The sequence below is a fragment of the Callorhinchus milii genome, unplaced genomic scaffold (assembly GCF_018977255.1).
Source record: "Callorhinchus milii isolate IMCB2004 unplaced genomic scaffold, IMCB_Cmil_1.0 Scaffold3, whole genome shotgun sequence".
Lineage (NCBI taxonomy): Eukaryota > Metazoa > Chordata > Chondrichthyes > Chimaeriformes > Callorhinchidae > Callorhinchus > Callorhinchus milii.
Window position 1 is genome coordinate 10,836,397 of NW_024704744.1, and position 23,611 is coordinate 10,860,007.

Consider the following 23,611-nt stretch of genomic DNA (forward strand, 5'->3'; position numbering starts at 1 on the left):
TCGCTGATGTGTCTGTGTCTGTGTATATATATATAGATTTTTAAAAAATGTTCTTTTGTTTTCCTTCTAACCAAGAGATTGGTTCCTCATCTGTAGATTAGACTTCTCTCCTGTACCTATTTGTACTGGATCCCAGAATCGCACATCCCCTCTCTCCACACCTTTAATGCTCATTTTAAGATCCATCTTACCAACTGCGCTTTCGGTCACTCCCTACTCTCCTAAGCTGTGCCCACCTATAGCTTGGGCTCCCAGTCATTTTGGTGAAACACTTTGAGATGCCCTACTGACTTGAAAGGCTCAATCTAAATATTGGTTGTTGGCATTTATTTTCACTCCCTGCAGCCCGGAGACATTAGGCCATTTGCAACACCCTAAGTTGCTGTCCTGTCCGAGCCAGCCTGAGGTCTGGTCTAGAATGGTTTCATGTTATATCAGGTGCTGCCTCTACTCACTAAGCTTTCTAGAGGTGTGAAAAGGTTTAATATTTAGAGAACTCAAATTACAATTAATTACATATCTGAATTTCAAAATTCACTGATTAAATTTTAGATTCTAGGTACTGATTGAGTGATTCTACTGTAAGACTTTCTTTTACTCCAGCAAATACATTTTTATTTAATGTAGTGCCATTTACCACAAAATTTTGTGAGCCATATTACACCATAGCACCGCTGAATGACAGCTAAGCCGTGTGACTCATTCAGTGCTATTTACAGTAGCTGTACATGCAGTTAGTCACAGACGGGAGATGTTAATGACGGGTTACCTGGATCCCTATGGAGGATCGTCGCTTCTTCAGATACTGCTCTGCCTTCGTGACATCGAGGGCTAAGATGCCCTTGTCTCTGGTCAGCACCATGCTGTTTTTGCTCTCGCTGGCAGCGTGGTGCTGTGCAGCTGCTGACTCCAATGCGATATTCACTGCCTTGGTGCTATCCAGGCTGTCCGTGGAGTTGTAAATAATTCTGCCTTCTTGTGGCCAGGGGGAGCGCGACCGGCCCTCGTGATATGCATCCTGAGTGGATTCCGTGCTGCTCTGGGCTGTCACTGAAATCACTGGCTTGGAGGTGGTGCGTGGGGGGACAGGAGGTGGGGTCTTCTTATAATTAGTGCAAGTTGCTGCAAGAGAGAAGGAGGAGGAAGAGAGCGAGGCTGTGAAGTTTGCCACACTACTACAACAACAATAAATTACATTTGTATTGCGGCTTTCACGCCAGGAGGTCGTCCCAAAGCGAGATCTTCACCAAACTCAGTGAAGAGAGTGAGGTTATTATCCAGGTCAGCAAACGCCACCCAGTCATGACCGACAAGCTAATGTTAAAATTAATTCATGTTAAAATGTTAGGATTGTGTGAATTTTGGAAAAGGCTTACATTCTTGCCTCAGTTTGGAAACTGCAAGAATTAAAGATAAATTGGCTTCCAAATCACAAGTAAGATTTCTTTTCATTAAGATTTTTTGATCTTAAATTTTAAGTTTTACTAAAAGCAATAATGATCCTTACAATTGGTATTGTGCCTTTCATCTGGAAAGCCATCTCAAAGTAGAGTGCAGTGACTGTATATTCTGTATGCAAACGTGGCAGTCAATTTGCGCATAACAATGGCTCACAATCAGCCATGAAATGTGTGACCGATATTGTGTCTGGGAGATTGTTGGCCAGGACACCAGAAGAAACTCTCTTCTCCCTTTGAATTGTGCCACAGCTTCTTTAACGTTCACCAGAACAGGCAGGCAAATCTTTGGGTTTACTCTTCATCTGAAAGACGGCATCTCCGACAATGCAATGTTAGCACTGCATTCGAGTGTTTGCGAGACTGTAGGGTCAAAGTCCCAAGGCTGGGCTTGAGAAACATTAAAGATCCTATGGCATGATTCGAAAGAGAAGGGAGTTTCTTCTGGTGCTCTGGCCAACAATCCTCCAGGTACAAAATTGATCAAACTGGCTGTTTGTGATACATTCCTGTGAGGCAAATTGACTGCCAACAAATATTATTAATATTATTATTAACAAATACTCAGTCACTACGCTTAGCAAAGAACATTCTGAAGCACGTTGAGTGATAAGGCACTATATCAAATGCAAAGATTATTTTTGTTATAGATCGTTTTAAATAATTTTCCATAATAAAAGAATAAATAAAATCCATCCTGTGGAACAATAACAATGGCACTTTGGACTAATTGATAGGAAGAACACAAGCTTTTAATTATCCTGAAAACCAGAACCAAATTGATTTATCATCCCGTTATCACAGTCATGATAACCTCGCAGCTGCCATAGCAGCCAGGACCCATCGAGTGTTTTGGAATTAGTCTGGCAGTTTCCGCTTAAATAAATGTATTTCTCACAATTACACAACACAATCATTTTGACCTGAGTTTCACACCAGCAAACCAGTATGTTACTGACTTCCAATTTTTTTTAAAAAACGTTAACATTATGATCCCATATGTGCTTGGTTGTGATTTTTGCGGAGTAAAAAAATCAATAAAGTGGAGCATCCAGGTACTTATGCAACTAAAGTTGTGCAAGTTTCCTTACTCCACACGCCTCTGTTTACCTAGCAGTAAGTAGGAGCCCAGTTGTTAGTCGATTGACAGATTGCTTTTCCAGGGTTAATAATTCCTTCAAAAAAAAATTAATAAATTGGTCACTTCAATCCTCGAGTGTTTGTGGAACACTGCTGTGCGCAATTGGCTGCCGTGTTTCGCCCACAAAATATACAATCAATTCACTGTACAGCATATTCTGAGCAGCACTTTGAGGCGTCTCGAAGACGTGATAAGACGCTATATCAAATGCAAGGATTATTATATAATTATTAATATAACGCAAAGTGCGATTGTAACACAGTGCTCTATTACACCACCTTTGGGAGAACTCACTTACATAACAACCTTCACATCAGCTAAATGTCTCAAAGTATTTCACAGATATGGTAGCAAATGCCAAACAGAGAAAATTAAATATGTTAATAATCATCCCTATATTTAATGTAGTGCCTTATAACGTGGTTGAGGCTTCTCAGAGTACTTCACAGAATATACTGTAAAGTGAATTAATTGTATATTTTGTGGGCAAACACGACAGCAATTGCACACAGCAATGTCGCACAAACAATCATGGATCGAATGGCCAAATTATTACTTTTTTTAAGAGTTTTTATTTCCGGAAAGCAATTCGCCAATTGACTAACAACCTAGTTCCTTCTTACTGCTAGGTAAATAGAGACATGTGGAGAAAGCAAACTTGTCTAAGGCTTTGCCCTGCTCCGGAATTGAACCCGGATTCTCTTGTTTGCGAGGCGAGTGCTTCAACCAATAATCTACAGGAATCCATTTTGACCAAAAGCACGGTCAAAGATGTATTTTTAAGAGGGTGTTGAATGCAAAACGAGAGACAGGCACATATGGGAAACAGTTCTAGAGGGCAGTGGCACAATGGTTGAAGGCTCGATCACCAGTGGTTAAAGGGAGTGTAGAGTTCACTTACTACAAATTGGATGAGCCGGAGAATAAGGGTGGAAGAGACTGCATAGTGTATGTGGAATAATAAAATGATTTAAAGGACATGGCAAGAATCCTATTCAAACCACTGCATTTCCAGGAGCCAAGAGAGTATTAGTCCATCTTCAAGATGACTGAATAGTAAAAATCATGTTACAGAGAATATCTCTTACATGGCTTATCTATTTGTCAGGGAAATGTAAATAATGGGTTGTATAAATTGCTAACCGAGTATAAATAGCTTACAGTGAATATAAATGTCAGGGAAAACGTAAGTAAAAGGTGACTTAGTGCAGAGGCTAAAAAAAAAGCCTTGATGATGAATCTTTTCAAGACTATTTGCCCAACTTTAATAACATTCTGCCATTTCGAACATAATTGAGTTTTTAAAGCTCATAAAGTGCTTGAAGCTAAAGAACAAAAGAGCTAAGTCATCTGCACATCTGTATTTAGAAACAACTTACTGCAATGTACTTATTGCCAACTGCTTTGAAATTCATGAAGTCTTGTGTTGAAAAGCTCTGAGCATTTCATGGGCAAACAAATTGATGTGGGTTAAGAGTTAATCTCTGATGTGTTTAACTTTAATCCTTGTTCACCTATTAATAAATATTGCAATTTTAAAATGTAAAGGGGAATATTAATTATAGTTTTAAAATTGCATCTGTGCACTTGTAAACAGGGACACATCTTGTAGCATATCCCAAATGGAGAAGAACAGGGGCTGCCCATATCAGTGATTTTGCTACCAGTAGTATTCTGCTACCAGAATAGAATAACCTCTAAAGTGATCTCAAGAGAGATAGGCCCCAGGGAGGATGAACTTCATGTGCACAGTAAGGCTCCCACTGTTTTCAGCTGCACTGAAGTACTGCCACCAAACGTCTCCAATGACTGAACTGCTCAGCTGAAACACAAACTTATTTCCAAAGAACAATAACAAAATCAAACTGCAATAAGCAAAGCTGAAGAAACATACTCCACAAGATTGATGAAACTACTCGAGTTCCAGGAATATAAAGTGATGCAGAGCTTTAAAGCCTCTGAGTGTATTGCTGAGGGGTTCTGGTGTGTTTGGTCTTGACCTCTTGCAACCTACCATCACTAAAGCTCAAAGTCCAATTCAGTGACTTTTGTCTCCATGTATTTTACTCTGTGAGCCTCACCTCCTTGGAAAAATAGGCTGACAGCAGCACACAGCATTGTCTCACAAACGGCCATAAAGTGAATGACCAATTTTGGTCAGTACCCTGGGAGAAACTTGCATTTTGTTTTTGATAGTGCCATGGTTTCTTCAACATCTATCTGAACAGGGAGATGGGGTCTCTGAGGTCGGATTCAGTGTGACTCCAATACATCATGGATCCGACAAGAAGCTCAACTGTAACCTGGTACTCTTCCAGTGCATTAGAACCATTCTCCACATTCACATTCACTTTGTGGCTTCTTCAGTGAAAAATGAATGAGAACAAGTTTGTTCACTTTTAGCTGTTTACGGGAGGGGGAATGTTAAACAAGTTGAGACAAATAATATAATAATCTTTATAATAATCCTTACACTTGGTAAAGCGTCTTTCACATCTGGAGGACATCTCAAAGCGCTTCACAGGGTTTACTGTAAAGTACAGTAATTGTGCAATTTGTTGGCCAAATAGGAGTCGTGTGTTATAAACCACCATGTTGATTGACTCTGGACTGTATCATAACTAAAACACCGCTCTGTCTCATTCATATGCTTCCCTTTTCTTATCCTTTGCCACTTGTAACAGGCCGATTTGTGTTCCCTCCGTCTTGCCCCCTCCTTCCCCTCATTTAGATTACGACTAAAGAGCTTCCTCTTCGACCTCGCTAAGAATCACCTCCTCCCTCCCCCGACTCGACGTCAGGCTCCCGCCAATGATATTAAAGACATGGAAGTCCTGTAGCTCAGTGGTTAGAGCATTCGCTTTGCAAGCGAGAGACCTGAGTTCAATTCCTGGCAGGGCGAAACCTTGGGCAAGTTTCCTTACTCCACACGCCTAACAATAATCCCTCCGAAACAAAAAACAACAATAAATTGGTCATTTTCAATCTACGACTGTTTGTGGGACACTGCTGTGCGCAATTGGTTGCCACGTTCGCCCACAAATATACAGTCAATTCACTTTATAGTGTGTTCTGTGAAGCGCTTTGGGACGTCCCCCTGACGTGAAAAGCGCTATATCAAATGCAAGGATTATTATTATTATAATTTGATAGCCCATCTATCTACCACTTTTGTTATCTCTTTGGCCTTTGCCAAATCCAACCGTGTATCCCTTAGTAATTTTCCACGCCTCCTGTCATTTCTATTTCCCAGGATGATCTTGTCTCTTCCTATTCTATCACATATCAATCCATATTCACACTTCCTGCTCAACTATCAACATCTGCAGGTCCTGCTCGAATGATTCTTGAGTTAGCTGTCTCTGTCTCACAGATCGGAATTGTTTCCACTATTACATTCTTCCTCCCTATGCAATGATCCTCGAAGCGTTGCATATTGCTTTCCAGTCTCTCCCTCTGCGGGTAAGGGCTGTGTCGTAAAAGTTGACTGCTTCGGCACTCGCAGTACTCAGCAATGTCAAACAATGAATCTGTCCAGATTATCAAACAGTCCAGCTGCAATGGTATATATTTCAAATACTCTCTTAACCTTGCCTCGTACACATCCTGTTATACTCAAATTGTCCATCTGTGTGTTATCTAACATGTGCCAATCCCAGTCACGTAACCCTCTGTAACTTGCTTTGCCCTTTCTGTGAGCATGACAGTGGGTGACTCTGCCTTCTCCTCCTTTTTCTAGTCATTTTCTTGTGAATTTTCTTTGTCCTTCTGGCTGCTTTTAATGTTTCAGACACCACATTAAGTATAACGAAGAGTCAGACTACTGTAGTGTATGTGTNAAAAAAGATATCTTAATTGTGACTCCACACTAATAATCCTTGCATTTGTTATTGTGCCTTATCATGTCGGAAAGACGTCTCAAAGTGCTTCACAGGATTTTTTGTGAAGTGAAGTGACTGTGTATTTATAGGTGAAACCCATAACCAATACTGCTCAGTGCTGTCTCATTCCTATTTACTTAAGCTCCTCTTGGAGGATCACTCTCCCCCTTTTCTTCTAGTATTGGATCCTGATAGTTTGAATTCCATTCACTTCTTCTATTTGTCCAGTAGGGAGATCAGTGTTCCAGATGCTGCAAAACGTAGCATCTTACAACATGTTCCAATGCTCTGTGAACCACCCTGGTAGTTGCAATAGGGCAGTAAGGTCTAACTTGTTCTTTGATCAATTGCCTCCTTTCTTGGGATGATCCTGTAGGAGCTGATTTTGATGCTTCTCACCCAAAAGCCAAAGCCCTAACGGGTAGAGTAGCTTTACCTGAATAAGCAGCGAGAAAACTTTGCCAGGTAAAACTCTCAATTTCAAGCTTTCAAGCAAAATAAATTCCTCCCTCTCCCTCTCCACTGCCCTGGAGTCATCTGAACTCCTAACCTCTGGCCCTCCCTGACCAACCTCCCCTCTTCACTTTATTTTCTCCACAACTCCCTCTCCTCCATTCTGGACTCCCTTGCCCCCCTCACCTCCCAAACTGCCTCATACTCCCGCAAATCCCCCTGGTACACCAGCCATCTCCATTCCCTCAAGGCACAAGTGCGAGCTGCCGAACACGTCTGGACCAAATCCAAACTAACGGTCCATCGGCAGATCTGGATTTACCACACCAAGATCTACCGCTGCGCTCTTTCCTCCGCCAAATCCTCCTTCTACTCCAAGGTTATCTTGGAGGTAAAGGACAACCCCGGCTTCTCTCTTCCACCACAAACCGTCTCCTCTGTCTATCTTGCCGTGCCTCACCCATCCTCTCCTCAAACTCCAACTGTGTGGAGCTGCTGGATTTCCTCGAAACCAAAATCGAAGGGATACGTTCAGCCACCTCTGCCACAGCCACCCCCACATCTCCTCTCCCTCATGACCCACCCATCCCCCCTATACTGCTTCGACCCTATCTCTCCCTCCTCCCTCTCCGCGATTGTTCGCAAACTCAAACCCACCACCTGCTCCTCGATCCCATCCCCACCTCTCTCCTCATCTCCCAGCTCTACCTTCTGGCCCCTCTCCTGTCTGATGTCATCACCCTCTCCTTGTCAACCAGCTCTGTTCCAACCCCTCTAAAAACAGCTGTCATCACCCCCATCCTGAAAAAACATTCCCTGGACCCATTCCTTCTCTCCAGCTACTGTCCCATCTCTAACCTCCCATTCTTCTCCAAGGTCCTGGAACGAATCATCGCGTCCCAGCTCCGCTCCTTTCTTTCTTGACGTTCCCTCTTTGAACCCCTCCAATCCGGTTTCTGCGCTGCCCACAGCACAGAAACAGCCCTGGTCAAAGTCACTAATAACATTCTGAACATCTGTGATCAGGACTCCCTCTGCCTCCTTGTCCTCCTCGACCTCTCTGCCACCTTCGACACTGTCGACCACTCCATCCTCATACACCACCTCTCCTCTTCACTTAATCTTCGTGGACCTGCCCTTGCCTGGTTCAATTCCTATCTCTCTCACCGTCTCCACTTTGTTGCCTCTAAAGGTTTCTCATCCAGTCCCCGCACTGTCACATCTGGCATCCCCCAGGGCTCTGTCATTGGCCCCTTCCTCTTTAATATCTACATGTTCCCCCTTGGTGACATCATCCACAGACATGGGGTCAACTTCCATATGTATGCGGATGACACCCAACTCTATCTTTCTGCCTCCAACCCTCAACTCCGACTGCCTGTCGGACATCAAGTCTTGGATGAGGGCAAACTTCCTACAGTTGAATGTGAACAAGACTGAGGCCCTCCTGATTGGCTCACGCCAGCGCCTCAGCACCTCAGACTCTGGCAGCATCAACCTCCATGGTTGCACACTTCAACTCACCAAGCCAGTCAGGAACCTCGGTGTCTTGTTCGACCCTCAACTGTCTTTTCTTCCCCACATCCAAGCCATGACCCGCTCTGCCTTCCCTCACCTCTGTAACATTGCCCGACTTCGCCACTACCTCACCCCTCAGACCACTGAAACTCTTGTTCATGCCTTCATCACCTCCAGGCTCGACTGTGCAAATGCCCTACTTGTCGGCCTTCCCAACTCCTCCCTCCACGGCTGCAGATAATCCAAAACTCTGCAGCCCGTGTCCTCTCCCACACCAAACTTTGTGACCCCCATCTCCCCCATTCTCGCCCAACTCCATTGGTTCCCTATTCTTCAGAAGATCCAGTTCAAAATCCTGGTCCTCACCTACAAAGCCCTCACTGGTCTCGCCCCACCCTATCTCTGTGACCTCCTAACCCCCTACCAACCCAACCGTTCCCTCCGCTCAGCCGGCTCCGGCCTGCTCCACGTCCCCCGCCCCACCATTGGCAGGAGAGCCTTCAGCCACTTTACCCCCAACCTCTGGAACTCCATCCCCCAATCACTCCGCCTTGCCCCCTCCTTAGCCTCCTTCAAGTCCTGCCTCAAAACCCTCCTCTTGGATCATGCCATTGGTCACCCCTCTTCCCCTCCCCTTCCTTCCCCCACCCCCCCACCCGACCCCAGCTCGGGTCTGAAATGCTGTAAACTGTCCAGCGCCTTGGGATGTCCTCCCAATGTGAAAGGCGTCATACAAATGTAATCTTGTTGTTGTTGTTGTTGTTGTTGTTGTATGTGGTGTTAGCTGGTTAGACGCCAGAAGTACCCGACGCATACTCTGGAGTCCCCAAGCCTTGGCTCTTGCCAACCCGAGCCTAATGCTTTCTGGAATTAGGTAATTAGAGTGTGCATTCCATTCCAACAATCTATCTCTAGGATCTCCATGTGTAGGTGGGATACAAGGAATTCTCAGGTTGGTTTGGATATTCTTAAGCAATAATGACGGGGTTCCGCATGTGTCAGATACCACTCCAAAATTGGATCATAACGTACCTTTAGCCAGCAAACATTGCCATTTGAGCTCTTATCAATTCCATTACCTTTGAACTTGTTACTTGTAAGAAGACAGGGGAGAAGATTCACCCATATAAATGAGTGGAACAGCCATTTAGCTTTCTCCAAGCTCTGAACTCTCAGCCTGGCTTGAGCTTGGTAACTTGCTGTAAAGGAATTCTATGTCCTGGTGGTACTAGGTGCATCATAATTTAGGCTAACTCTAAGACCAGTAAGGATACCTTAGCTGCTCCATTCATATTGCACGATTTAGTATTTGTATGTGTTTATCATTAGCTTCTATAGCTTCCTCCATCTACCCGACCTCCCTCTAAAACTTTCCGAACCCGTACGCAACCTAGGCGTCAGGTTCGACCTCCAATTATCCTTCCTCCCCCACATCTGGTCCCTCACCAGCACCACTTTCTTCCACCTCTGACGCATCGCCCGTCTCAGCCAATACCTCTCCCCAAAAGCCGCTGAAACTCTGGTCCATGCCTTTGCACCTCCCGGCTGGACTACTCTAACGCCCTCCTCGCCGGCCTCCAATCCACTACCATCCATAAAATCCAATTCATTCAGAACTCTGCCGTCCGCATTCTCACCCGTACAAAACTCCACTCCCCGATCACCCCAGTCCTTGCCAGACTGCACTGGCTCCCTATCCCAGAGAGGATCGATTTCAAGATCCTCACCCTCGTATTCAAGTCCCTGCACTCCTCTGCACCCCCCTACCTCTCTGACCTCTTTTCTCCTCAGCACAGTACCCGTTGCCTTTGTTCCTCCTTCTGGCCTCCTCCTTGTCCCCCGAATCCTCCGCTCCACCCTCGGCGGTCATGCCTTCAGCCACTATGCCCCGAGGCTCTGGAACTGCCTTCCTCACTCCCTTCGTCTCGCTCCCTCCCTTCCCATTTTCAGGTCTCTTCTTTTCGAGCGCGCCTTTGGTACTTTACCACCCCTCCCCCTGACTCGGTCCCGGGATCCATTACTGTAAAGCGCTCTGAGATGCCGTCCGGGGTGGAGGGCGCAATATAAATCCAAGTTGTTGTTGTTGTTGCAGCAGTACATTAAAATGAATTTTACTATTCATTATTTCACAGGGGCTGGATGAAATGCAAAATCAAAATGTTTATTATGACTGCAGCTTATATAAATTATCATTAAAACCTTATTTTAATTCATGATGTGATTTGTAACCATCACACTAACCACCATTTTAAAATTGTTTTGGGGAATAAAAGCTATAAATAAGAGGAAAACAAATAAATTCACTTTAAGTTCATGCTGGCAAGTTGTAAATCAACATGATTTATTTACTAACGATAGCTGTTATCAAATTTATATCTATTAGGTTTTTCTCTTCATACTTTCCACGCACTAAAACAATTGGTCTTCCTTAGTTGTTAGAATTATTAAACACCATGAGATCTTGCCAACATCTTGGTTTAGTTATTAAGGTGTAAAAAGAGGTGTTTGTATGTTAAACCAAGGTCTTGTCTGCCTGCTCAGGTGAATGTTAAAGATCTTATGGCACTATCTGGGAAAAGAAGGGAATTTCTCCTGGTGTCTTGACTAACAATCTGCCAGATAAAATTAGTCATTCACTTCATGGCTGTTTGTTGGGCATTGCGTTGCACAATTCTCTGCCGCATTCTCCTACACCTACAGTCAAGCGCTTTGAGATGTCTTGACGACATGATAAGACAGTACATCAAATGCAAGGATTATTATATAATAACTCTACTTTTTATCCCTTCATCTCTCTTGTTGATTTGTTTGCTGTGTTATCTGATGCACATTTATCACGAACATACAAGCAGTATTGTTTTTTTTTATCTCAATATAACCCTCGGCTCCCAACTCCTAATGCAGCAAAATGCAGCTTATGAATGGCATTTTTCCTTCAGATTTCAGCCGCTGCTGACAATTGCCAGCAGCAACTCAAACCACATGTCTGGCAAACAAACATCAGCTTCACCTGAGCACCCACTACTGCAGGAGGTGAGGTGTGGAGCAGCATACCAAGGAATACCAAGACACAACAGTGTGCAAAATGGGACCTCAGGAGTGTGCGAAGAAATCAGGCAGAACATTTCTACACAAAAGTTAATAGACTTGCGTTAGCAGGGAAGCGAGTAAATGGGAATGGGCTAAGGAGACAAATGGATGTGCTTCTGGAGAGAGATTGAAATAAGAGTTATGGGAAATGAGACGGATTTGAGAAATGAAAGGGACAGTTTTCATCATTTTCTCTTGTTCCCTAAAGTTATTTTTATTTCTTAGCGCAGAATAAACTGCAGAGGCTGCCGTGTTTGCCACCAAATGCACAGTAACTACACTCGAAAGCAATTGCCTGTGAAGTGTTTTGAAATGTTTGGATGTTAAGTCAATTGCAAGGATTCTTTATCATTGCTCTTTGGGGCTTAGCTTCCAACAACAACAACAATTTGCGTTTATATAGTGGCCGTCTTGTTGGGTAGACTCCTGGAGAGCTTGACAGTGAGCCAGGGGGAGAAGGAGGGTGGAGGTGACCGTAAGCACGATCAAAATGGGAAGGTCTTTAGGCAGGACTTGAAGGTGGGGAGGGAGGGGGCAAGGTGGAGGGATTGAGGGAAAGAGTTTCAGAGTTTCGGGGCGTAGTGACTGAAGGCACGGCCACTGATGGTGGAGCAGAGGGGATAAGGGACAAACACGAGGCCGGAGCCAGCCAAGCAGAGGCATCAGGTGGTGGAGTGGGATGTGGGTAAACAAGTCAGATAGATAGGGATGGGCGAGGGCGTGAAGGAATTTGAAAATGAGTGAGAGGATCTTGAAATCGGTCCGTTCGGTAATTGGGAGTCAATGGAGCCTAGCCAGGACTGGGTGATGGAGCTATGTGAAGCGCCTTGAGACATCCTCCTGACGTGCTGGGCACTATATAAATGTAAACCGTTGTTTGTTACCAAGCGTTTCACTGCAAACATTTCAAACTTGCCATCTGCATGGGCAGCAGCATGATGCATAGCACTGGGATTGTTCTCGAGCAAGTGCACTGAACTCATGACAAAACCAGAGTGACGAACAAGATATTAGCTCCCCAGCTGCTGTTGCAAGAGATTAATCTCATCGTTTGGGACTTTTCATGGTTTCTCCAGTGAGATTCTTCACTATCCACTATTTTTTTTTGCCTTGTAATGTGGCCTTGGTGATACAAATCAATTAAGCGAAGTATTTTACCCAAATTAACAGCCAGAGAGTTTGTGTTTGTGAACAGGAGCTACAAACTGCTACAAATTCATCATATAACGGTGACAATGCTGCTCTGCTGTTGAATTGTTTTAATGTTATCTTCGAACGAGAAGGAAAAGCACAAAAATGTGGCTTGTGAAGGTTGCACAAAATTTGGATTCCAAAGGTAACACACGGCAGTTGACGTAAATTGTTCAAAGGATGGATGAATCAGCGAGAGTTGATTTAGGATTTACTAAATGTTCGAATCGCAGGACATGAATTTGATCGTTTAAATTACAACCCAGCTATAAAAAGGGATATTGCAGCTGTAAGTTAATGCAACATTGCAGTATTATTTTTAGAGCATTAAATAATGCACAGGTCCTAAAACTGTGAGATAGAAAATACCTTTATTGCAAGAGTGGAAGGCAGGAGATCCTTTGTACTGATACGATGATCAACAACGAGATGTGTTTATATAGTACCTTTCACACAGTGGTGGGTCTGGATGCCAGTAAAGGATCAGGGGAATGAGTGGTGACCGTAGACGCGATTGAAGAATTGGGTTTTGGATTGGTTTTAAAGATAGATAAAGAGGGATTGAGTTTCAGAGATTAGGGGCACAGTGGCTGAAGGCATGGCCACCGATGGTGGCATGGAGGGGTCAGGGACAATTACAATATTGTGAAGCAGTGAATTTCTTGAGCTAATATGGTTAACGTTACAATAGTGAGAGGCAGCTGAGTGGGGAGTGGTCAGGCTCAGTTGTGACACCCTCTACAGTGGAGTGACCTATGCCGACATTCACTGCTAAGGCTCACACATGAACATTGGCCACTAGAGTTGGATGTGGGAGAGCATTCCAGCACGAGGAGGTCAGGGCAGGTACAGAGAGGCGATTGCCAGTGTGCAGAAAATCAGAGAAAAAAAACTGCGACACACTAATTATTTTATAGAAAAATGTTTCTACATAATAACATTAATAATCCTTGCAATTGATATAGAGCCTTGTCACGTCGTTGAGACGTCTCAAAGCGCTTCACAGAATTTATCGTAAAGTGAATTTAGTGTATATTTTGTGGACAAAATGCGGCAGCCAATTGAGCACAGCAGTGTCCCACAAACAGTCGTGGATTGAAGCATGTAACCCTGACTGGAATTTCAGACCACAGCGCACCACTCTGCGGAAAGGCACTTAAGAGACAGGTACTGCACCAACCTATTAAAGCATATTAGATAAACATGTTGCAGGTATTTATATAGAAACTTGCTGATCTGTTGGAGGACTTTTGTGACCTTCCGAATGTTTCCAAAGTAATACACAGAATTAACACTGGAACAGGCCATTGGGTCATTGTTTATACTCAACATGAGCCTCTGCCCTCACTAATTCCCTTCTCCCTCAATTATGAAAGTTTCCTCCTAAATATGTTGCTACTGTCTGCTTCAACCACAGCTTCCGCCACTGAGCTCCACATTCGCAGCACCCTCTGAATAAAGAAGCTCCTCCTAAACTCCTTTTCCAGATCTGCCGGATCTGGCTATCTAACCTTTACACCCCTTTCAGCAACAAGTGGAAACAGACGATGAATGTCCATCTTATTAAATCCTTTCATAATTTTAACAGCTGAATTGGGTCCCCACTAATCGTTTCATCTCCAGAGAAAATCATTCTATTTTGTTCAATCTTTCTTGATAACTGTATACACTCATCCCTGATGTCCTCCTAGTAAATGTTTGCTGTACTCTCTCAAATGTTACAATTTCCTTCTGTAACATGCTGACCAGAACTGTACACGGTATTCCAGATGTGGTCTTGCACATTTATAAAAAGGTCACCGTGAGAGACAGACAAGAAAGTAGTTGAAAGAAAACCCAATGTTTATTTACACACTCCTCGCAGATAAGAGGATAGCAAAAATAAATTGATGCCAGACTTTTAAACCGACTCCTTGAGGTTGAGCTGGATTTGGCCAGAGAGAGGAGCGTGTTCTCTCTCCAGTAATCTCCTGAGGGGATGGCAGCCTTATATGGCCAGGCTTAGCTGCTCACCCAATTAGCCCGTAACACAACGAGTTGCAAATCAACTATACCAAGGTTTCTGTAAACTTTGAATTATTGATGCTTCTTAACAAACCATGCCTGGACAGATCTGACGAGTGCCCCTAGGGACACTGAAAGATATGCTCGCCCTGTCACAGTCTCTTATCTCTAGTATTCCATTGATTTCTTTGTCGATAGCTCTCTAAGTCTCTCAAAAGTTGCTGACTCAATCTGCCACCACCTCCTTCCTGGGCAATTCATTCCAGTGATTTCACCACATCTCTGCATAAAGCAGCATGATTTAAATGGGTGCAATGTAAAATAGGATACAATAAGGATGGTGGTTGGGAGGTTTTCAAGGCAAGAATACTGATGTAACAATTGGATACTCAGCTGCCAATTAATAATAATAATGCTTGCATTTGTAATAGCACCTTATCAAGTCTTTGAGACATCGCAAAGCATTTCACAAGAGTATAGTGTAAAGTGAATTGGCTGGATATTTTGTGGGTGAAACACAGCAGACAACTGCACACAGCAATGTTCCACAAACAGTCGAGATTGAGTGACCAAATGTGTTAATTTTTTTTAAAGGGATTATGATCCCTGGAATTAAGTTATTAATGTGAAAGCTGTAGAATAAAGGCCTAATACAGGAAACTGACTGCGTTTCAGCTGCACTTTCTGGGTAACATTTCAGTGGCTGCTGTGTTGGCAGTAACTCGAGGTATGTCCTTACACAAGGTCAGTCTGAGGGAAGGGCTCAGTGACCTCGGGATGGAGTGCAGTCATCTATATAAAAGTAGGTTTTCTCTGAGCTTTTGAACTCCGTTCTATCTGACAGTTTGTACTTCACACTTCATTCCTTTTGTGAAAATCAGCAAAAATAAATCCTGCAGAGATTCATCTTGGAGTTTTGAAAGCAGCGGATCTACAAAAATGCCACAGTCTTGGTTTAAAGAATTCACCGGCGTAAATCGATTAGCAACATGAAAATGTGCAGGACTAGAGAAAAATGCACAAAACCCAAAGTAATCAAAAAGACCCCTACACAGTAGGGTATTTCTTATGCCCCTCACCATGTAATTTTCTGATGATCTGCCCTCAGCACCTCTCATGGCATTCTATTGCACATATTCAGTAAACTGCTTGTTGACCTACAAAATATACAGTCACTGCACTTCACAGTGAATCCTATGAATTGCTTTCCGACGTCCTGCTGATGTGATAGGCTCTATGTCAGATGCCACATTCGCCTACAAATATACATCCACTTCACCGTAAATCCTGTGAAGCACTTTGGGATATCCTCCGGAGGTTATTATTGTTATTATTATAAGATCTCTAATCAACCTTTTGTCCAGTGTGAACATTCCCAACTTCTCCAGCCTCTACTCGGACCTCAGTTGCCTAAATTTAGTCATCAAGTTAATTGCCCTTCATTTGCCCTCTCTAATCTGCCAGATTTATACTCCAGGTAGAATCTCAGTGCTCCAGGGAAGTTGACAATCACTTCCTTTGACTTGTGCTCTATCCATTTAGGTACATCCCCACAATCACATCTATTCCTGTTCACACTGTCTGACAGAACAGCATTTGTGGGCTTTAATGTAGTACCTCTCAGCCTCACTGTAGATTCCAGCACACCATCAGCAGCAATTGTTTTAATATTGCTGATGTGTTTTTTTCTGCAAGAGAACAAGGAAGGGTCTGTGCTAAGCAAAGGCACTGTCCAATATATAGCAAGGACTTAAGCAGAAATTTGCTGTTCAGTTTCTAAACCAAGGTTCACTGGATTAAGTTCATCACAGACAGAAACACTACAGTTTCACTCCCAGTGGACACACTTAGTCTAAAAACAAAGAGCTTCTGCTTCCTAATAATTGGGTAAACTGGGGATTTGGTATATTCAGTATATGGATATTGGTTCTGCCCCGCTTAATGCGGGGGTGGTTGACTTGAGCCGGTGGAAATTCAGCCTAAACCAGGATTTTCTGCTCCTAAAACAATTTTTTGTCTGGTGGAAAAGAAGTGTAAAGATTATCAACACCAGGCTATTAATTAGTGACAGAGGGCAGTGTTACACACAGTCACAGTTAAAATCACATTCTGTTCCTGCTCACTAATTTGTGACTGTAGATCCTTTGATTCTTGCATTTGCTCTCGGTAGTCTGTGAGACATTGTTTATCAGAAAGAGAAGTAGGATGAAAATAGTGGACCTAAGGCAAGTATGGCTGCTGTCTTTCTCCTCTCAAAAGGCCACTATGTCAAATACAAGTATTATTAATCTTACCATAATCTCTACCTAAAAATTTTGGTCTCTTTTGGAGGAGAGGTGAGGAGGGGAAAACATGCCTTTAAACTTCTAGGCTTTACCCGTGCATAACAACTGAACGCTCCTCTAAACGCCAATACCAAATTAGATTCAGATTTCTTTCGAGTTAAGATGGTTGGGTTCAAAGGCTGACATTAGGACTTTGAACTCGTCGTCTAAATTGACGTTCCAATGCAGTTTGTGGAGGAGGGCAGCGTTGTTGGAGATATTAAGCTCAGGTCCTTTTTGCCTGCTCAGGAAGACATTAAAGATCTTACAGCAGTATTCAAAAAGTGAAGGGAGTTTCTCCCGATGTCCTAGCAACATTCGCCCCAGATAAAATTGGTTATTCACTGTAACTGTGGGATGTTGCTGCGTGTAAATTGGCTGCCGAGTTTGCCCACAAAATACAGTCTCTACATTCTGATGATTGTTAAGGCCCTATATCAAATATATATTGTTAATCTTGCCGTGAGCTCCACCTAAAATACTCAAGTCTCTTCTGGAGGAAGGGTGAGGAGGGGAGAAGCATCCAATTAAACTTCTCTGCAGATAACGCTCTTTTAAATTTCTCAAAGATCCTCAGGAGTCATCAAGCAAACCTCTAGAATATTAATTCAACCTGAACCACACTTGCATTTCTAACCAGCTGCATCCACTTGCGACTCACAGTCCACACCAGGACGTGAGTTTCAAATGAGTCAAAATAATTAATTGAAATGGGACCATAATGATTCAATTCCAAAAAACAGAGAAAAAAGCGTCCCGTTTGAGTTCACATAGAGTAATGGGGGATGGGAGGGGTGGGGAAAGGAGAGGGGAAGAGCAACACATTCTTATCTGCAATCTCCATCCAACATTGTGTACAATTCTCTTCTTGAGGGTCAGTAAATTGACTGACCTGCAATAGATTAACCATTTATAAGACTGTACTGCTAACTAAGGTCCTTAAATTTACTGAGTAGAGAATAATGTGTACTCTCTGCCAAGGTCGGTAAATTTACTGACAGGTTGAGAATAAAGCTCAGTGAGTAGACAGACGTTTGCTTTTCGCTCTTCTGTTACTCTAGCACAGTCATATACAAGTGAGGGCACCTTCACAGGGACAGAATCCTAAATCAACTGAAACTGCCAATCTATTTGCAAGAGGTAATCGCTTTTTCTTATGAATCAATATGTCCACTAAAGAGTTACCCAAGGGGAAAAGCCCATTATCCAGCTTGACAGAGATAAAGCTCATGGTGTGCCAGAGTAATTGGAAGGGGCCAGCAATTAAACGTGAAGTGCTGCAGTGTTTGTGCTTATTGTATGCAGAGGAGGCAGAGCAAGACATATTGCCACTGCAGAGGAACTAATGCTATTCATCTCGTGTAGGTCAGTCAGTGCAAGTGAACAGCTTATCATAAAGTACATTATGCAGAAGTAGCTGAGCGACTGTAATGAATCTTTGTTATAATTATACTTACTCAGATTCTGAAAGAACAATTTATTGGATAAGGTAATTTGAATGGATCACATTTCAACGCAGGGGACACTAAAGTAGCTCATGGGTATGCCTTATGCAAATACCTGTGCTTCACTGTTTCTTAAAATGAATGTTAATAAAGATCACTAAACATGTTTTAGCTGATATATTATTCACTGATATAAATGTGGATGCGATGGATGGATTGTTATTTAAATATTTATTCATTCCTCAGTGTTCCTCAGCTACACTGAGTCCTGTAGCTCAGTGGTTAGAGCACTTGCTTTGCAAGCGAGAGACCTGAGTTCAATTCCAGGCAGAGGGCGAAACCTTGAGCAAGTTTCCTTACTCCACACGCCTAATAATAATCCCTCCAAAACCAAAAACATTAATAAATTGGTCATTTTCAATCTACGACTGTTTGTGGGACATTGCTGTGCGCAATTGGCTGCCGCGTTCGCCCACAAATATACAGTCAATTCACTTTACAGTGTTCTGTGAAGCGCTTTGGGACGTCCTCCGACGTGAAAAACGCTAAATCAAATGCAAGGATTATTATTATTATTATTATTGATTCTGAAGAGCACGTACAAAAGCTTAGAATCTAGGTGGGGGAAAATCTGTCATATAATTGTTGGCTGATATAAAGCAATTAGCCAGAAACCCTACTTTATATAACATGTTTTTTGACATTAAAATATTAACCACTATGGAATAATTGTCTGCAATGTGATGTGTCCGTGTATTGGAAACTGTTCTAACCCACTGTCGACTTAGGAACCCTTCATTTTTTTCAGCCATCACCTGCTCTCATCCACTCTCTTCCTTGAATTAACCTTTTTCCGTTTGTCTGCCCTGTGTTAGCAGTAAACTCACTGCCTGTTCCCTCTCGACCTGTGAAATGCCTTGATTCTCCAGTTGAAAACAACAATGGCGGCCACTTGTGGCTTCAGTAACAATAGCAACACTTAAAAATATTCGGACAAGCTTTGATTCCAACTGTTGGTGCCTATGTCGGGGCAAGCGGGGAGAGGGGAGAAAGGATTGGTTCACACCTGATAATCCTTGCATTTGATATAACGCCTTATCACGTCTTCAAGACATCTCAAAGCGCATCACAGAATATATTGTAAAGTGTAGAGTGTATATTTTGTGGGCGAAACGTGGCAGCCAATTGCTCACAGCAGTGCCCCACAAACAGCCGCGGATTGAGTGACCATTTTATTATTTATTTTTGAATCGACTAACAACTGGGTTCCTACTTACTGCTCGGTAAACAGAGGGGTGTGGAGTGAGGAAACCTGCCTAGGTTTCATCCTGCCTGGGAATGAAACCGAGTCCTCTTGCTTGCGAAGGGAGCCCGCTAACCACTACGCTACAGGACTCCTCATCATCATAGGTAGAAGTAATGCTGCGTTCAGCAGCTTTTACACTCCATTGCGTGGCAGCTTTCTCCTCGTAGCCTTTGACTCCGCTGTGCTAACTGAAAGCTTTCAGTGGGAAGTCAATCCACTTTGCAGTCTTCTGGTGGTGCTATGCTGCCATCCCTTCAGTCACTGCCTGTGTTGCAGTGGCAGTGCCTGAGGTTAAGCATTGCATCCAATTTATCACCATTCTGCTTCTCTTGCTTGCTTTATTTGCTGTTTAAGAATCTGAGCTGTATTGCACTACATCCCAGCTTAATGTAAGTAGCCTGATCAGGTGAGATGAGTTTAAAATTAAGTTTGTCTGGATCAGATATAAATGAAAAAACAAATAAAGGGAGACTTTTGAAACAAGAAATTGATTAAATAGAGTATTACTATTTTTCAAACTATGAAAGGTGTTATAAATGTTCACCAAATCCACAGAAATAAGATGGAAAGGGAAATTGTTTTTTTTCGTGTTCTTTAGAAACATTGACTCAGTCGGGGAATAATGTGTTCATGATGTTTTTCTTCAGGCTCTGAAATATTATATTCTATATAATGATGATGATCATAGCTTTTGATACAGAACCTATAAGATCCCAAAGCGCCTCACAAATTTTCTGCCAGGTGTTGCAGGCTAGCACAGAGCAATGTCCTTCAAACAGTCATGAGGTGTTTGTCCAATTTTATCTGGGCAATTACTGGCCAGGGCTTTGCTGCTTCAGGTATTTTTCCTCTGTTTACCTAGCAGTAAGTAGAAACCGGGTTGTTAGACGATTGGCGGATTACTTTCCGGGGGCTAATATTCCCTTCAGAAAATAATGATAATTTGGTCACTCAATCCACGACTGTTTGTGGGACACTGAACAGGCAGTAGATAACTTAGTTTAATGTCTCATCCAAAGGACGACAGTTCTGATAATAAAGTGCTCCCTCCAGCACTGCTCTGGAGTATCTGCCAAGACTGTGAACTCAAAGTTCTGAATGTGGTCCTTGAACTAAACAACAACAACTTGCATTTATGTAGCGACCTTTATGCTGGACGGTGTCTCGGAGTGCTTAAACTCACAGCTTTCTGACCCGAATTGGGGACTTCTATCAGTAGAAATACAAAGAAAAATACAAAATTTAAAAAAGAACATACAATATTTTCCTAATGAAATTCCGTCTGCTGTTTTTGCTGGCTACTGGTTACGTGACTCTGTCTCCAGCCTTGCGGGAATTTCTTCCACTATGTGGTGCCTTGGTGAAGGGAGCTTGTTAATCTCACTTACCGGGCAGTCAGAGGGCCCCTCACAAACCAGCGTGTAATTCGCTTTCTGCTTGCTGGAAGATATTCACCTCTCCTGGAATATTTGAGTGCTACTGAACCAGTGCAATAATAGTGTAAACTGACATTATCTCTCCTAACATTTGGCTCCCAGAATTTTTTTTTGATCAGCCAGGTGTCTGACACATCCGGAAACCCATCATTGTATGCAAAGCAAGCTGAGAATTCCATGCATCCCACCTAAACGTGGAAACATTGGAATGGAATGAGCACTCTCTCCCTGGATGGATGCATCCTGCTTACCTAATTATGGAGAGTATTAGGTGCATGCGGGCAAGAGCCAAGTCTTGGGGACCTAAGAGTGTGTGTTGGGGTACTGCTGACACCATTATTGTTGTTTATTTATATTGACCCTGTGGCAGATCTATTTCCCCAGTTATCTCTAGCATACGATGTAAATTGTGCCCTTTGGTTGCTCTTCTGATTTTTCCTTCCCACTAATGCTCCAGCCTGGCTGGTGGACCAGCACACAGTCACGTTACTGACACCCAGGCACACAGTTCGTATCACGATTTGACAAAGACTGAGACAGAGCGAGAGAGAAAGAGTAAAAGAGAACAATTTACCAATATGCTGAGGAGTGTTAGGACGTGTTGTCATTCCCCACGCACCGAGTTCACGGTTTCTTGACGAGACATGTTGCATTCCGTAGAGAGGGGAAGCTGAAAGAAAGCAGAGGTGCGGAAACACGTTTCAAAAACAGAGAGACTTAAACGAGACCAAGCAGGAAAGTAATTCAGAATTAAAGCAATATGGGTGTTTGATTTACAATACAGTATTTGCAAAAGGGTTTGTGGACTAGTGAGTGTAAATCCGTCAGGGTAGGGTAAATGCACTCAATTATCCTTCTGCTGTCTCACACTGCAGGTCGCCAAAACCCTCATACACGCATTCGTATCATTGAGGTTTAACTATACAAACTATGGCCTCTCCAACTTCTCCCTCCATAGGCTACAGATCATCCAGATCATCCAGAATTTGGCAGCCCATGCCCATGCCCCACCAGGCTCCGGGAATCTATCAACCCCATCCTCATCCAACTCCACTGGCTTCCCATCACTCAAGATCCTGGTCCTCACCTTCAAAGCCCTCCATGGTCTTGCTCCTCCCTACATCAGCGACCTCTTAACTCCCTACCATCCTGCTCGCTCACTCCGCTCAGCGGGCTCCGGCCTGCTTCACGTCCCCTGCCTCGCCCGCCCCACCATTGGCTGGTGGACATTCTGCCACTCTGACACCACCCACTGGAACTCCATCCCGCAGTCCCTCAGCATTGCCCCCTTCCTCCCTTCCTTCAAGGCCTATCTTAAGACCTTCCTCTTCGACCGCACTTTCAATCACCCTGCTTCCCCCCTTGCCCTCCACCCTCCCCAATCATGACCCCCAGCTCAGGTCCGAAACACTGACTGTCCAGCGCCTTGGGATGTCCTCCCAACGTGAAAGGTGTTATACAAATTTAAAGTTATATTTTTGAGTATTGAATGATGGTCGTACAGATATACACAAAGTAGTGAACAAACAAACAAACACATAAATAAAGCTTGAATTTGATCTAGAGCCTCGTCACGTCGTTCAGACATCTCAAAGCGCATCACAGAATATATTGTAAAGTGGACTGACTGTGTATTTTATGAGTGAAGTGTGGTAGCCAATTGCACACAGCAGTGTCCCCCAGACAGTTGTGGATTGAGTGACCACATTTTTTTGAGGGATTGTTGCCCCCGGAAAGCGAACATGTTTATCATATTATTTATCCCCGGATAGAGAATAATGAAGCAACATCGTTTGTCTGTACATAACGATTTGCCCACAAATATATGGTCAATTCACTTTACAGCATATTTTGTGAAGCTATATCAATACAAGGATTATTATTATTATTATTATTATTATTATTATTATTATTATTATTATTATTATCTTCCTTTTAATAACTTAGAATGAAATCCCATTTTCATCTTTCCTGAACTTTTTTTTTGCTTGGGGCTTTGTGCAGGAAGATGAGAATTATACAAAACCCAGCAGCTGTGATTACTTTGAGGAGTGCTTCAAAATTAAATAATTTATGCGGTATAATACAGCTTCAAAGACAAACCTTTCAACGCGGTGCAGAGAATCCATGACCATTACGGACTGTGTTAAATATTAATTAGAATAACAATCAGGAATGTTTTGAATGTTCCCACTTGGATTTTTATAACATTTAAACATGATCAAGTGATTTGTAATAAAATGCAGCATTTAGTTCCACGGCCTTGATTTTTGCATTAATTTTAATTATGGGTAATTATACTCTGGTAAACTGCTCAACTGTGTTCATCTAGTTAGAAAACTCTTCCACTTCAACATCAGCTGAT

General features: G+C 43.0%; 1 protein-coding gene across 1 annotated transcript in view; it reads right to left on the reverse strand.

Moving 5' to 3' along the window:
* dlgap2a (discs, large (Drosophila) homolog-associated protein 2a) overlaps positions 1 to 23,611 on the reverse strand; it is an 82,354-nt gene that overhangs the window by 15,394 nt on the left and 43,349 nt on the right. Inside the window, 1 exon segment of the mRNA XM_007894018.2 lies at positions 770 to 1,122. Within this exon segment, the coding sequence (XP_007892209.1) occupies positions 770 to 1,122 (353 nt within the window).